The sequence below is a fragment of the Urtica dioica genome, chromosome 12 (assembly GCF_054948205.1).
Source record: "Urtica dioica subsp. dioica isolate 48M chromosome 12, U.dioica_male_clone48M_v1_H2, whole genome shotgun sequence".
NCBI classification, from domain to species: domain Eukaryota; kingdom Viridiplantae; phylum Streptophyta; class Magnoliopsida; order Rosales; family Urticaceae; genus Urtica; species Urtica dioica.
Window position 1 is genome coordinate 20,787,918 of NC_142767.1, and position 14,726 is coordinate 20,802,643.

General features: G+C 38.8%; 3 protein-coding genes across 3 annotated transcripts; 2 read left to right on the forward strand and 1 right to left on the reverse strand.

The window, feature by feature from the left end:
* The first annotated feature begins 1,359 nt into the window (after positions 1 to 1,359).
* LOC149380193 (Protein kinase superfamily protein) lies at positions 1,360 to 5,545 on the forward strand. The gene is made up of 2 exons (XM_089602656.1): positions 1,360 to 3,777; positions 4,515 to 5,545. The coding sequence occupies exons 1-2, from the start codon at positions 1,776 to 1,778 to the stop codon at positions 5,129 to 5,131; spliced, it is 2,619 nt and encodes an 872-aa protein (XP_089458782.1). The 5' UTR covers positions 1,360 to 1,775; the 3' UTR covers positions 5,132 to 5,545.
* Positions 5,546 to 6,205: 660 nt separating this feature from the next.
* On the forward strand, positions 6,206 to 9,160 carry LOC149380194 (deSI-like protein At4g17486). Its single transcript, XM_089602530.1, has 4 exons — positions 6,206 to 6,719; positions 7,236 to 7,497; positions 8,219 to 8,286; positions 8,579 to 9,160. Exons 1-4 carry the CDS (start codon positions 6,585 to 6,587, stop codon positions 8,858 to 8,860), a joined length of 747 nt encoding a protein of 248 aa, XP_089458656.1. The 5' UTR covers positions 6,206 to 6,584; the 3' UTR covers positions 8,861 to 9,160.
* A 555-nt stretch (positions 9,161 to 9,715) lies between these two features.
* On the reverse strand, positions 9,716 to 11,040 carry LOC149380195 (stress response NST1-like protein). The gene has a single exon (XM_089602531.1). The coding sequence runs from the start codon at positions 10,574 to 10,576 to the stop codon at positions 10,043 to 10,045; it is 534 nt and encodes a 177-aa protein (XP_089458657.1). The 5' UTR covers positions 10,577 to 11,040; the 3' UTR covers positions 9,716 to 10,042.
* Positions 11,041 to 14,726: the final 3,686 nt, after the last annotated feature.

Consider the following 14,726-nt stretch of genomic DNA (forward strand, 5'->3'; position numbering starts at 1 on the left):
TTTTATAAATGTCTAATTTTTTTTTTCTTCTCAATATTTTTTGAATCGTCTATATCTTAGTAAACCGAAACTATTAACAAATTATCATTCAATAGCATTTTTATCACTAGTCATGCATGTTCAAATAGTACAACATGAGTTGGAATCTAACATTTGTTTGCCCAATTTGCAGAACAAATGATTTTCATTCTGCAATTTAAAATTCAAAATGGATTTAATTTTTCCATTCCATTTTGTCATTTACAAAGAAAAGTGTTTCCAGCTCGAGATTCTTAGCTGCTTGATAATTTAATCTTTGGAGATCCATTTTTTTCGGATGCTGCTCAAGCGAATTATGCCAGAAAACGAGTGAAACGGCCTAAAAATGGACAGAATTTTCCATTTTTGTTGTTACTAGGGTTTTGTTTTTTGTTTTTTTTTTGTTTTTTTTTTTTGAAGATAGTGGCATCCAGTAAACCCACTCGAGTTGGTCCCAGCCATCCTCATTTGATTCATTTCCAATGGCCTTCTTTCATTTTTCTTCAAATTTTGTAAAATATTAAAAAGCCACATATTCTTCGGAGGATATCGTCATCACCACACAGAGTTTAATAAGCGCGTTTTCTCCTTTTTCTCATTGTCAAACACAAGTTCGATCGACCTATTAAGAGACCTCAATCATAGTATTTGTGAATCTTTGTCACCTATCAAGACTTAAAAAAAAAAAAAAAAAAAAAGAACTTTTTGTTTTTTTTTTCGAGACAAAAAAAGCCCAATTTAACTTTCAAGTGAAATGAAATGGAAATGCAATAGACCCTACGCACTCAATTTTTTTTGGCAAATTGTAATTTGCAACGCATCAAATAAAATATTTATATCTGACAGTTCTTCAAAAAAAAAAAAAAAAAAAAAAACTTGTTCTTGTTTGCAGTCTACAGTTTGTGCAACCGTAGTGGGATATCATTATTGCTCCATAAATATACAGATTGGCGTTACGCTAGATCTATAGATATGTATTAACAATTGATGGGTGGTTGTAAGATCAATAAATGTTAAAGACCTGCTTAATTAGGAGTAAAGCATAGGTTGTCACGTATTTCCTGTTCTTGGCTTTGTTTCTTTTATACTGTTAGTATCTTAGCTTTCAATCAAGAAACCGAAATTAATATATAAATAAAAAAAGCATCATTTGCTCTTTGGTCAAATATACAACGTGCAATATTGGAAATTTGCCAAACCTTTTAATGGCTCGACTTAATTCCAAACCGACAGAAGATTAAACGTGACATAGAAAAATATGAAGAAACTAAACAACCCACTAAGCTTATCTTAATTACGGTTGGGTATCAAATATTAATATAAATATGCATGTGAGATTTCAATGCCAAGTTTCTATCTTGAGAGGAAAAACAGAAACTAGTGTCACAAATAGGCTTCGGCACTAAAAGAAGAGCTTAGCAAATGCAAAATCATATATACATCATTAATCGTATATAGTATATACACATGTGTCATGTGTGTATTGCACATATGCTTGTATGTCAATCTTCTTATCCAACATTTCCTTCCAAATACATAAAGTTCAAAGCTTTTTCACTAAACACTACAGTGACCCCCAAAAAAAAAAAAAAAAAAACAGTAATTTCACATATTTTCTTTTCTTTCCTCTCTCTCTCTCTCTCTCTCCAACTTTCCAAATTTAAAAAAAATAAAAATAAAAACCCCAAATCCAAAAACAGCATAAAAATTCTTTATTTGTCCTCTTAATTTGGTTGTTTCTCAATTTGCCATCGGAAATGGAGTCACTGAGCTCATCAAACTCTTCAAAACTCAACTTTCCCTCTCTTCTCGTTCTTCTTCATCTTCTCACACTCTCTCTCATCGGAGCAACGGCAAGTTTCGTCCCCGAAGACAACTACCTAATCAACTGTGGCTCCGCTTCCAACGCCACTCTCTTCGGCCGGCTCTTCCTCGGCGACTCGTCCGGGCCGGGCTCGCATTTCCTCTCCTCGGCACGGTCCGACTCGCTCAAGAACCAAAGCCCAGCCCAGAACGCTCTCTACGGCACCGCCAGGGTCTTCACCGCCGTTTCGAGCTACGCGTTTCGAATCAAACGAAACGGGACTCACATAGTACGTCTCCACTTCTCCCCTTTCGCTTCCCCGAGCTACGATCTCAGCTCCGCCGAGTTCACCGTCTCTGTAGACGAAACCCTAATCTCGACGAAGAGTGCGACTACGGAGGTGAAAGAGTTCATCTTGAAGCTCGAGAGGGACTCGATCGAGATAACCTTCAGGCCGATCGGCGATTCAGGCTTCGCGTACGTGAACGCCGTCGAGATTTTCTCGGCGCCGGACGACCTGATCGTCGACTACGGAGCGAAACTCGTGAGCGCCGAGGGACCTCAGGAGTACACGAAAAACCTCTCGTCCCGGAATATCTTCGAGACCGTTCACCGGATCAACGTCGGAGGTCCGAAGCTGACTCCTTTCAACGACAGTCTATGGCGGACTTGGCTCCCGGACGACGAGTTTCTCCTCCTCAAATCCGCTTCCCAAACAGTAATCTCTCTCGACACGCCGAACTATCAGAAAGGCGGGTCGACCCGGGAAATCGCTCCCGACGGAGTGTACATGAGCGCCAGAGAGATGAACAGGACGAACTTGATCATGAACGCGAGGTTCAATCTCACGTGGAAGTTCCCGGTTCAAACCGGAAAATCTCGGTACCTCGTGAGACTCCATTTCTGCGACATAGTCAGCCCGGGACTGAACTTACTCTACTTCTCCGTCTACCTCAACGGCTTCTCCGCCTACAGAGACCTCGACCTCTCGACCCTCACCACCCACGTCCTCGCTTCCCCGGTCTACCTCGACTTCCTCGTCGACGTCCCCGGCAACGACCCCAACGCCGCCGGCTTCGTCGAGGTCAGCGTGGGACCCTCGGACCTCATCGACACGCCCTCGCGCATCAACGCCATCCTCAACGGCGCCGAAGTCATGAAACTGGTCCGCCTCAACATCCCCGGGGGACCAAACCGCGGAAAGAGAACTTTCCTGATCCTCCTCGGCTCCATCGCCGGAGGCGGGCTAGCCCTCTGCGCCGGAGTCTTCGCGGCTCTGCTCGTTTGCTTGCGGAGGAAGCGACGGAGGAAGCCGAAGCCCGGGAGCACCACCGCCGGGTGGACCCCGCTCCGCACCTACGGCGGAAGCTCTCTGAGCAGAATGTCCGAGACGCAGAACGGGGCCGGCGGCGGAGGAGCGATGAGGATCGCGTTCGCGGACCTCGTCTCGGCCACGAACGGGTTCGACCGGACGCTGGTCATCGGGTCGGGCGGGTTCGGGATCGTGTACCGAGGCGTCCTCGGGGACGGGACGAACGTGGCGGTGAAGAGGGGGATGCCGGGGTCGAGGCAGGGGCTGCCGGAGTTTCAGGCGGAGATAGCGGTGCTGTCGAGGATCCGCCACGTCCACCTCGTGTCCCTCGTGGGCTACTGCGAGGAGGAGGCCGAGATGATCTTGGTCTACGAGTTCATGGAGAAGGGGACGCTGCGCAGCCACCTGTACGGGTCGCGGCCGCTGCCGGCGCTCTCGTGGCGGCGCCGCCTCGAGATCTGCATCGGCGCCGCCCGCGGCCTCCACTACCTCCACACGGGGTCCGCTCAGGGGATCATCCACCGCGACATCAAGTCCACCAACATCTTGCTCGACCAGAACTACGTCGCCAAGGTCGCCGACTTCGGCCTCTCCCGCTCCGGACCGTGCCTCGACGAGACCCACGTCAGCACCGGCGTCAAAGGTATATATATATATATCAACTAGAAACAAAAGGGGGTGGTTGTTACAACCCGGGATTCGATCTCGAAACGGGAGCTTTGTCAATCTTTCACCCAACTTAGACTCCTCCTTTGAGAGAAAGACTAAACTTTTGGTAATTGATTATTGGCTGCGTTTTTCATTAATTTAAGGTCTCTTATATAGATGTGGTACCTAGGATAGCTTAATGGTAATTTCACATCACTTCCTGTGTGGAGGTCGTGGGTTCAATCTCCACTAGTAAATTCGGAATAGAAAATAAGCAGAATTTAAAAACCTAATTACAGAATATAAAACCCTAATTCCATAATTGAAAACCCATAATTTCCCTAACTAATAACTCTAGATACTAAATACATATCAGTGGTCTAGTAGTAAGGACGATTCTTGGGATCCATCCAGAGCCGGCCCAACAAAATTTAAGGCCTTATGCGAAATTTAAAAATTATGCTTTTTAAAAAAATTATAAAAATAATGATATAAAGAAATGGACCAATATTTATATGTATGATCAAATTATGGATCTTTGCTGTTTTGAGTAGGAGCCTTTTTTTTCTTACCCTTATTATTTTAAAAAAAATATGAAGCCTTAAGCGGTGGCCTAACTTGCCTAGTGAAAGGGCCGGCTCTGGATCCATCAATCGATAATGCCAAGGCCTCGTAGATATTATTAGTCTGTCGGGTCTAACTTGGGATTAAAAATGTGGGGTTGAATCGCAGGGAGTTTCGGGTATTTGGACCCGGAGTACTTCCGGAGGCAGCAGCTGACGGACAAGTCGGACGTGTACTCGTTCGGGGTGGTGCTGTTCGAGGTGCTGTGCGCGCGGCCGGCGGTGGACCCGCTGCTGACGCGCGAGCAGGTGAACCTGGCGGAGTGGGCCCTGCAGTGGCAGCGGCGCGGGGCCATAGGGGACATCGTGGACCGCCGCCTGGCCCTTGCCGGCGAGGACATCAAGCCCTCGTCCCTCAAGAAGTTCGGCGACACCGCCGAGAAGTGCCTCGCCGACTACGCCGTCGACCGCCCCACCATGGGCGACGTCCTCTGGAACCTCGAGTACGCCCTCCAGCTCCAAGAGGCCGACCCCCCACTCACAAATCCCGACACTGACGACGACGATGATACTAATACTAATACTAATGATGATGATAGCAATGTTGTCGTTGATGATGATGATGATGATGATGATGCTGGCGAGTCGAATCACGAGGATGAGCCGGTTAAAGCTGCTTCGTCGTCTTCTTCTTTGGAGGTTAATAATAATAATGGTAATGGTGTTTCAGGGGTTAGTAATACAAGCAAAGTATTTTCCCAATTGTTGGAAAGAAATGGCAGATGAAGGAAAAAGTCCCTCACGACAGGTTCTAGATGTGTATAGTTGTTATTAATATGAAGCTATGATTCACCCATTTTTGTGTTTTTTTTTTTTTTTTTTTGGTTTTTTTTACTGCTCAAGTGTAATTTGATGTGTGAGTGTAACCATTTTTTTTTTTTTTTTTGTATACGAGGATAACAAATGAATGTGTTTATAATTGATTCCATTTCTGCATTGTGTTTGTTACGTTCCTGTATGTGTGTGTGTATGTATGTATATAATGCCTTTCCCTGCTGTTTTTTTTTTTTTTTTTGCGTTCATTTTGTTGGTCTAATAAGATTGCGGATTTGAAATCAAATTCCTGAGCTATTAGTGTGTGTGTGTGTGTGTTTTTTAGGGACAGCAATGCCAGCATAGATTGAACACACAACCTCTATTTTAGAGTTAGTGCCTAATTACCAATTAGGCTATACTAGCTACCACTCTCGCAGCTCGCTAATGGTGTGTTTTGGTTTGGCTGATATCATTGATTTCTCGAATTAAGAAACGTTTAGTGGTGATTCAGTTTGTTTGGCTTATTTATTTCTTAGGTGTTTGTTTTATTCCTTTTTCTTTTATCATTCAAATGGAAAATCTATTATATTCTCATTGGAGGTCATTTTTGTGGTGCTCATCAAGATAACTATCCCCTCCCTCTTGTCAAGTCTCTTTTCTATTCAAACGTAAGAAAAAAAAAAAAAAACTAACTGTTAATATCTCTCAGTAACTTTTCTCTCTTTTTTTTGCAAAAAATAATTAATTGCTTCCAAATATTGTAAAAAAAAAAAAAAAACTGTTTTGAAATAAATTAAAAAGAACAATTATTTTTAAAATATTGCACTTATAAAACGCTATTTTTGTAATTTAAAAACGACAATCTTTTTGAAGGGTATTGTCGTCAATCAAGGGGAAAAAAAAAAAAAAAAAAGCAAAACAACTGTCATTATAAGCGTCCACGCTAGGTGGGCCCTCCCTAGTCCAACTCAACAAAAATCATCGCAATATTTCTCTAGAGCTCAAGGGTAGTTTCGTCATTAACTCTACACCATAACCCCCCAAATTCTCTCTCTGATTTAGGAATAGAAAAGAAAAAAACAATTTGAGACCCAAAATATCTCTCCAAGTCTGAACTCTGTTTCTAAATTCAGTGAGTTTTTAGACCCGAAAAGCAAACGTACACGAAAAAAAAAAATAGTAATTCGAATTTCAAGGGTAAAGAAATTCCAAATCTTGGATAGAGAAATAAAGAGAGAGAGAGAGAGAGAGAGCGCGAAACAGAAAGTGAAATTCAGAATTGGAAACCGAGCAACCAAAGTTTCTCATTAATTGTTCGATTAAAAAAAAAAAAGAACTAGGTTCTCGACAGGATTTGGATTCCCAGATTTTCGAACTATCCGAGAGAAATTTAGGGTTTTTCGAATTTCGCATATACGGGACGATGACTGAGGTTATTCTCCACGTATACGATGTGACAAACAGTGGATCGGAGAAGACGAACAACACCATTCTTCAGATCAACAAGATCTTCAAGGACGGTATTGGTCTCGGCGGTATTTTCCACAGTGCCGTACAGGTTCTCTTTCTCTCTCTATTTCTATCTCTATCTCTCACGTATTCATATCAAAATCATTTGCATGTAAGAAATGAGAATGCGAGTCTCTGAGTATGTGTATAAATTTGAGTATTTATGGAGGGTTGTGATCTTGCGGAGGGATCTAGGGATTCGGTTTTGTTTTGGTGGTTGGAAATGCAAAAATTAAGATTCGAGTATTGATTAGTTGTCGGTGTAAGACCTGGGTTTATTTCTTGGGCTGGGATATGATTGAATGACTAGGTTTATAACTTCTATTTGCGGTGCAATTGGATTCATTTAATGGCGTTGTAGCAGTAGATTGGGATTTTATTATTCTGCAGTGGATATTGCTATTTGTTTTTTTTTTTTTTTTGGTTATTTATTACTAACGTTAAATTCTGACATATACTGTGAAGGAAGAACTAAAAGCATGAATGGGTTTTTTTTATAAAAAAAACCCATTCATGGGTTTCAATAATTCATTTATATCTGATGGGCTTCTAAATCTGCTGATAGGTTTTTGAAGATGAAGAGTGGTCGTTCGGGTTCTGTGAACAAGGAAGTGGAGTGTTTAGTTGCCCTTCAGGGAAGAATCCAATGTACACATATCGCGAAGCCATTGTTCTCGGCAAAACTAATTGTTCGACCAACCAAGTAAAGCAGATAATGAGGGAGCTGAGCAGAGAATGGCCTGGACACTCGTATGACTTGTTAGCCAAAAATTGCAATCACTTCTGTGATGAGCTCTGCGAAAGGCTCGAAGTTCCCAAGCTTCCAGGTGAATAATTTTTTTTTTCTCTTTGATTTTATAGAATTTCTATATTAGTATCCTCTTTGATCTTATGATGAGTTAGTATTTTAACTGTGTCTACTATGAAGTATGAACTATAGTTAAGCAAAAGAAGAAAAAAATGTAGTTGGTGTTGATTTAATAGAATATCTGGATCTTATTAGGAGTTACAGTATTTTAACGGTGTCTACTATGAACTGTAGTCAAGCAAAAGAAGAAAATAAATGTAGTTGGTGTTGATTTCTTACGTTTGACCTCTCGTATCTGAAACTAAGATTACCAAAGCACTTGTTTGTAGATTTTGTTTGTGTACTTTACCTTGACATTTTCTATTTCTGTCCATTTTTCTTCACTTTTGACTACGTACATACTATGAGATTGGAGTTATCAGTTATCTTGTGATTGCCCGTTGCCTAATATTTTCTTGTTTTTTGGTCAAAATGCTGACTTTTCGATATATCTTGTATTCTTCTTCAACATCACACCAGTTACCATGTAATTGATAAGTTCATTTTGGACACTTGCGTGATTTTAGTGTTCATTTTAGGTTTTAATGATGTCTGAGAACTCCCTTGGAAAACTGGTCGTCTGAGTTCCTTTATTTTAGAACGCTGCTTTTAGATTTGACCCTGCATAAGTTGCATATATTGTAACATGAACTAGTGTAAATAATAAAATAAATAATAAAATCTACTACCTTTTGTAACAGGCTGGGTCAATCGTTTTGCTCATGCTGGTGATGCTGCAATGGAGGTTGCAGGAACCACGGCATTACGGGTAAGATGATTAAAAATAAGTAACTTTAATGTCTTAGCACTGTTTATAAGCTTACTATATATGTAATTATTGCTGTCCTGTGTTCGCAAGGAATGACTAAGTTCAAGAAAGCTGTTTAGATGGACCATTCTTGATAAACAAACGATAGAGGTCTTAGAATTTGTATTTACAACATTTTCGTTTATAACTCTGTATCACGAAACTACAATGGTTGTAAATTATTCACGAACTGTTCTTACTCATTAAGAACAGCCAAAGCTAAATTTATGTGACTCTCTAATCTTGTTTGCAGTTCAGACAAGCTAAAACGGAGATTCTAACAGCGAGTAAAGTGGCGTATCGTTTCCTAGCGGGTGTGTCGAGCAACGTTGCAGCATCAGTGGAGTCGGTGAGTGCAAACCGAGGCAGCCCCAGAATTCAAGGTACTTGGTTTAAAAACCTAATTACTTCGGGGGCTAAGCCTAGTGGCAGTTCAGAGGTTGAGAATCATGACGAGGCCGTTCTTCGGCAACAAAACCTCTCAGACGCAATGTCACCACCACGGCAAAACTCGGTCTCACGGAACAATATTTGAGGCTTCTGTTCTTCAGTTACTAAACATGCTTTTAGCTGACAATCAATCACTCTTTTTTTTCAATTCATTTGTGTGTATCAAAGTAATTTGCAGTCCTTATTTGCCCCCAAGAAATCAAGGCACTTTACTTGGTTGCCAATTCGTCTCCAGAATCCCAACATGATGTTTGATTACCTTATATTTTTTTTTTTTACTCGGTCATGGGTTTCTCTTTCTTTTGGGCTGTGCATATGTATTTTATTTATTTATTTATTGTTATAGATATTATAACTTGGGCAATGTGCAAGCGGATTTGCTGAATCTTTAGTGTGGTTTTGAGTCTTTTGACTAAAATGACAACCACAGGTCCCTTATGTGACTTGTGTCCAATTAAATCATTATCAACTTATAGAGCGTATATATACCGACTAATATGCTAATTAGGAAAAGTCATCAACTAAGCACTACGTTACTGACTAAGGATCAGAGCAAGGGAATAGAATACTAGTCATTCATATTAGTGGTGTTATCGTTTTCATTTTTATTAAGTATTTTTACTAGTAAGCCAGTAAAAAAAGTGACTTGCAGGCAAATGCCGTAAAGGCATAATTTAAAAAAAAATAAAAAAAATAAATAAAAAGCTCGAAAGAGTTACACGAATACTTGATTTTCGTTTGAAGATGGAACTACAAGCTTAACTCATTTTTTAACCTCTGATGTTTTAAAAAAATTCAGACAATTTTGTCCATATTCCAAATGAAACTACAAAGAAAAAGAAAGCTAAATGAAACCATAAACAAACTTTTTATATAAAGGAAATAGCTTATTTTGAAGTAGCTTAGTTGATGAAAGACTAAAAAAAAAACATGGGTCATGTAACGAAACTATCAACTAGTCCACCAAAACAAACCACATAATAGTATGTCAGAAGTTTAATTAAGATCATCGGCGAGATGCCGGTAATATGTCAATAAATGTCTAAAATGTTCTCTTAAAACATCAAATGCACGAAACAGTCTGCAGCCTCGACCAACAATAATGGCTACAGATAATATCGATCCACTTCATACTCTGAAGAAGCAACGTAAGTACTTATGCTGCGCCAAAACACGGAAGAAAAAAAAATATTTACAGACCATCAAACAACGAGGAAAATACGTGACCAAAAGGCAAACCACTAGTAGCGACTATATCAGATATCTCCTACTGCCTCATCATGTCGTTGATCACGATCGTGTCTTCGTCCGCGATCTGAAGAGACTTGACGGCCTGAGCGGCGATGAGCTCCGCCGCGGCGGCTCCTTCGAGGTACGAAGACGGGCCTCGGAAATCCCTTCGCGACGAGAACGACCACTCGTTCCGTCCGGACCTGAAACCATTGGTGACCCATCCGATGCCCTCGATCGAGCACATGGCGGGCGAGTCTTGGCCCACGTACACGTCGATGCTCCGCGGGTAGTCGATCTCGTCCGAGGAGTCTTCTTCGCCGATGAGGACGTGGAGCGCCACGGCCTCCGCGATCGCCGCTCCTTCCTCGTCGAGCCTCTCTTGCTCTTCCTTCTTCTTCTGCTTCTTCTTCTCGAGCTCCGAGATGATCGCCGCCGAGGTCGCCAGAGCCTTCTCCAACCGCCTCTTCTTCTTCTCCGCCTGTTTCTGACGGTCCAACTCGTCCTTCACTTGCTTCTTCTTCACTTTCCTCATCACCGATTGCACTTTATTACACCCCGCGTTGTCCATTTAGGAATAATCGTTCGGCGTGTCTGTGTTTGTGTCTCACTACTACTCGGAACTCCTTTTCTTCAAGAGAATGATTCTAAAGTGTGTACATCAACCTATAACTGTATTTCTTTTCCTTTTTTCTTTCTATAAGCTAAATAAATTTAAAATTAATTTTTCCCTTATTGAAGACTAATATATATATTTATGTTTTCTTTTGGATATTCTCGGATCTTGACGACTACACCCACTCAGGTCTGAATGAGTACCTCATCTTACGAACGGTGCAATCCCAAACTGAAACGACAGGAGAGAGAAGAAGAGCACAATGGTAAGCACTCACAGGATCACCCTTTCGCACCATTCTTCCTAGTTTCCCACAGCCCTTGCATTTACTCATGCTGAGAAACAAAACTGAACTCTTTGCCAATTATACTTAAACCAGACGCGAGAACTCGTTTCAAACAGCTCACATGGCCTTTCCCACTGTGAAGAAAAAACAAACAAATCATCTATTACCATAAGCCTAGACAAATCATAAAATTATTTTAAACAGGATTGGGACCCCTTTTTTTTTTTTTTTTTTACAAAGATCATCAACTCGACAACAATAGTCAATTTAAAAAAGTTGACCGCGATATAAAGCATCTTTGCAGAGATCAATTCATCAAACAATTTCACATATTTAAAAGTAGTTCAATTTTAGCAATACTTTTATACATCCAAAAGTAAAGATCACAACTTGGAGTATAATTTCCTTTGAAATTAACATTTGGAGACAACCCACCAAACAACCTAGCCCTAAATAGGGTTTAGAGTTGACGATTAAATTTTAGATTTTATTAAATTCAAAACATTTTTTTTTTATCATAAACCAAGCCAAGATATAATTTTAATCTAAACTATTATCTTAACACCAAACCAGAATTGATAGAACAAGATCGGAGATTGACGAACAAATATACCAATTCAGGACAAAACCCATATCCATAATTGGTGCGATCCAACAATCCTACATACGGATTTTGATTATCCAGCAGCGTAAGCTACTAATGAGATCAAATTAGTGAAAGAAAACCACAAATCGGAACCGGAAAAAAAAACACGCAGCTGAATATAAAATATAGAAAAATTGACTGCACAAACCTGGCTATGATGACAAAAGGAGGGAAAGCCCTCAACAATTTCGCCAATCCGTCGAAGAAGAAAGAAAAATTCAGCGATTTGATTACTAGGGCTATGGGAATTGGAGAGTGTTTTGTTTGGATCCAGAGAAAACGTGGCTTTGTGGGAAAAGAGAGAGTGAAATTTTCGTGTTATACATATAGAGAGAGAAGTAATAACTGATATATCATTCAAGAGAGAGAGAGAGTAATCGTATAGCCTACGAATAGTAAGCGCACACGTGGCACGTGATGGGTTGGACTGATCACTTGATAAATCTAGAATATCTGACTTTATTTTTATGCGGGCTCCGATTTGGAGACTCGTCTCTGGCTGCTGATGTCACTCCACGTGGCATTTTGTTCTGTGGGCTCGGGGTGGGGACTAAGACGTGACCGTTGGATTTGAATGAAGGGCTTATTTGACGGTCCAGATTGTAGATCTGAACAGAGGTAAAAAAAGTGATCAATCTCTTTGTTTTTTTTTTGGTTTAGAGAGAATTTGGTTACAGATCAAAGATCTCTTTCTGTGTGTGGTTTATTGGGGGGACTTTACGATAAATTTTAAAGATTACGTGGGCCATATTGCAACTTTGCTTAAAAAAGCATTTTGCTGCTGAGGTTTTTCTTTTTTTAATATTTCTTTTTGTTTTTGCCCATTGTACAAGTCTTCTTGGTCGAGTAAAATGAAAAAGGGTGTTAGTATTTTATTCTTTATCGAGTAAAGTTAGTGAAATGGGAAATATAAGCCTTGTTATTGGTCCACTTTTTTTTTTTCCCTTTTGTAATTTACCATGTACGTATAGCATTTCTTCCTATAGTATTACGTGTTCAATTTGATTTATGTGACCAAGTGGTGTTGCTGACTATTAGGTCCGGGAAATGTTTCGAATCAATTTGATTTTTGTTTCCTTTTAAATATGTTAATTAGTAATTACAAGCAACGATGATATACTATCAAAATAGTAAAGTAATAAATAAATAAATAAATAAGAGTCTATTAGTTATATAGCTATATACCAAATGTCGCATGATAGCGAATGTAATAAATGAACTATTATGATAAATTATTGGCTCAATTGTATTGGTATATATGTGAGGATTCAAATATTAGTGTGGATAATGATATAAACCCTTGCCCTTACGTAATTTGAATCGAGTCTAGCTTCATGCTTTTCCTCTTTCAAAACCCTAATGCGCTTTCTCTATTTTTTAATTAATATTAATTATTAATTATTAGCTTGAAGGACGTGTATGACATGCACTGTATCAAAATAAGAAATCACGTTGTAAATATGGAATGTGGTCTAAAATGGAGAAAGGTGCGCTTTGAAATATTGATTAGACTGTGCACTCAAATTCAAAACTTCAAATGGTAAACACTTGTCTAATTACTCTAATATAATATGAGATTGAGATACGTATTATAAGTTTACTTCTCTAATCTAGGATACGTGTAAAGCCCTTTTCAATACGTGCTCACATATTTATCACCCAAAAAAAAAAAACATTCAGATTGGCCTTTCGTTCTTCCAAGGAAAAAGAAAAAAGAAATAAAAAAAAAAAAGAAGAAAAAATGGAAAAACAACTAACTACATAAACAGCAACTTCAACCACATTGTTAAAATTTAACATTGTGGTTGAAGTTGCTGTTTATGTAGTTAATTTTTAAAGTCACCATTTTATTACATTTTAGAACCAATTTTTTTGTTTTCATTTCACTCATAACACCAAATTTCATACTAAAAATACAATTTATTATTATTATATTATTAAAATAAATAAAAATACAATAAAATAATTTAATAGTGAAATATAAACAATAAAATACTCTTTTTTTTACTGTAGTGTCGTACTATAACCACACTATAATTTTATGCAAATAGTGTGAATTTTAGTGTTTTGAGGTGTTGGTTGAAGATGCTCTAAGGACTTAAAATTGACGAAATTGCAAAGGGAAGAAGAAGAATTTGGGAGAGAGGCAAAAGAGAGATTAGGTATCATATTACATTAATATTTTAAAAGAAATTATATAAGAGACACACTAAATACTAAATAGTCAAGACGCAAAATAAAATACTATGACTAAATTATCCTTTATTTACATATACTCTAATAAAAAGATCTTACACAATGACTTTCAAGACAGCTTTCCGACGGATATACTCATATAAATACATACAACTTACAAGTATTTAAATTAACACAATCGAAAGTCATTGAGCAGTTTTCTCTCAAAAGAAAACTTGAAAATGTATGACTTAAATATGGTAGCTTAATAACAAGTGACAAACATCAATAATACTACTTATTCTAGAGCAATATTGAGCTAGTTTAGGAGCCACTTGACATGCAATAATCAACAAACAAACAAGTTTAATACGTTTTCTGGAGCCTTTGGAGAGACCGTGAGATGCAATCAAATTAGAGAGAGTAGAAAAGAAAAGGAATAAAAAAATTGGGAAATGAGACTACTTGTTCATTTTATTGCTTAATCTAGTCTACCATAATTAGATCCATAACAACTATCCAGATGTTAATCTCTTGATCACAAATGGAATATAAAAGGCTAAAGTTCGAAGTCAAATTCAATATAATGTGTATCAGCAATCCATTGGTTAAGACTTGAGAGTCTGCGGATCGATATCAACCCACAACCTAAAACAATTACGTGATATTTTTACAGTGGGTCCTTTAAAGTTTAAACACAACGAAATAATACAAGTACAACTTAGTTTTAAAAAGATAATAAGGTTATAATAGGAGAAAAAAAAAGATGATAAGGTTATACATTCGAAATCGTTATTATGGGAAAAATAGGTCTCACGGTTTGTTTTCTCATCAACATTTTTAATATCCATACTAATTTATTCTCAACAATCCTCGAGAACTTAGCTAACCTAGATGACAAAACCTCCTTTGTGATCTCATGAGGAGACTCTATATTAGAATGCGATGCTTCAAACCCCCCCACCAAATTATGTTGAAGCTTAAAAACATTCATTGAA

What these genes read in the sequence shown, in the direction of transcription:
- LOC149380194 (XM_089602530.1), top strand. Translation starts at nt 6,585, where the DNA reads ATGACTGAGGTTATTCTCCACGTATACGATGTGACAAACAGTGGATCG. An exon ending in CGAAGTTCCCAAGCTTCCAG is followed by an intron (nt 7,498 to 8,218) that starts GTGAATAATTTT and finishes CTTTTGTAACAG; the next exon opens with GCTGGGTCAATCGTTTTGCT. An exon ending in CAGGAACCACGGCATTACGG is followed by an intron (nt 8,287 to 8,578) that starts GTAAGATGATTA and finishes TCTTGTTTGCAG; the next exon opens with TTCAGACAAGCTAAAACGGA.
- LOC149380193 (XM_089602656.1), top strand. Translation starts at nt 1,776, where the DNA reads ATGGAGTCACTGAGCTCATCAAACTCTTCAAAACTCAACTTTCCCTCT. An exon ending in CGTCAGCACCGGCGTCAAAG is followed by an intron (nt 3,778 to 4,514) that starts GTATATATATAT and finishes GTTGAATCGCAG; the next exon opens with GGAGTTTCGGGTATTTGGAC.
- LOC149380195 (XM_089602531.1), bottom strand. Translation starts at nt 10,576, where the DNA reads ATGGACAACGCGGGGTGTAATAAAGTGCAATCGGTGATGAGGAAAGTG.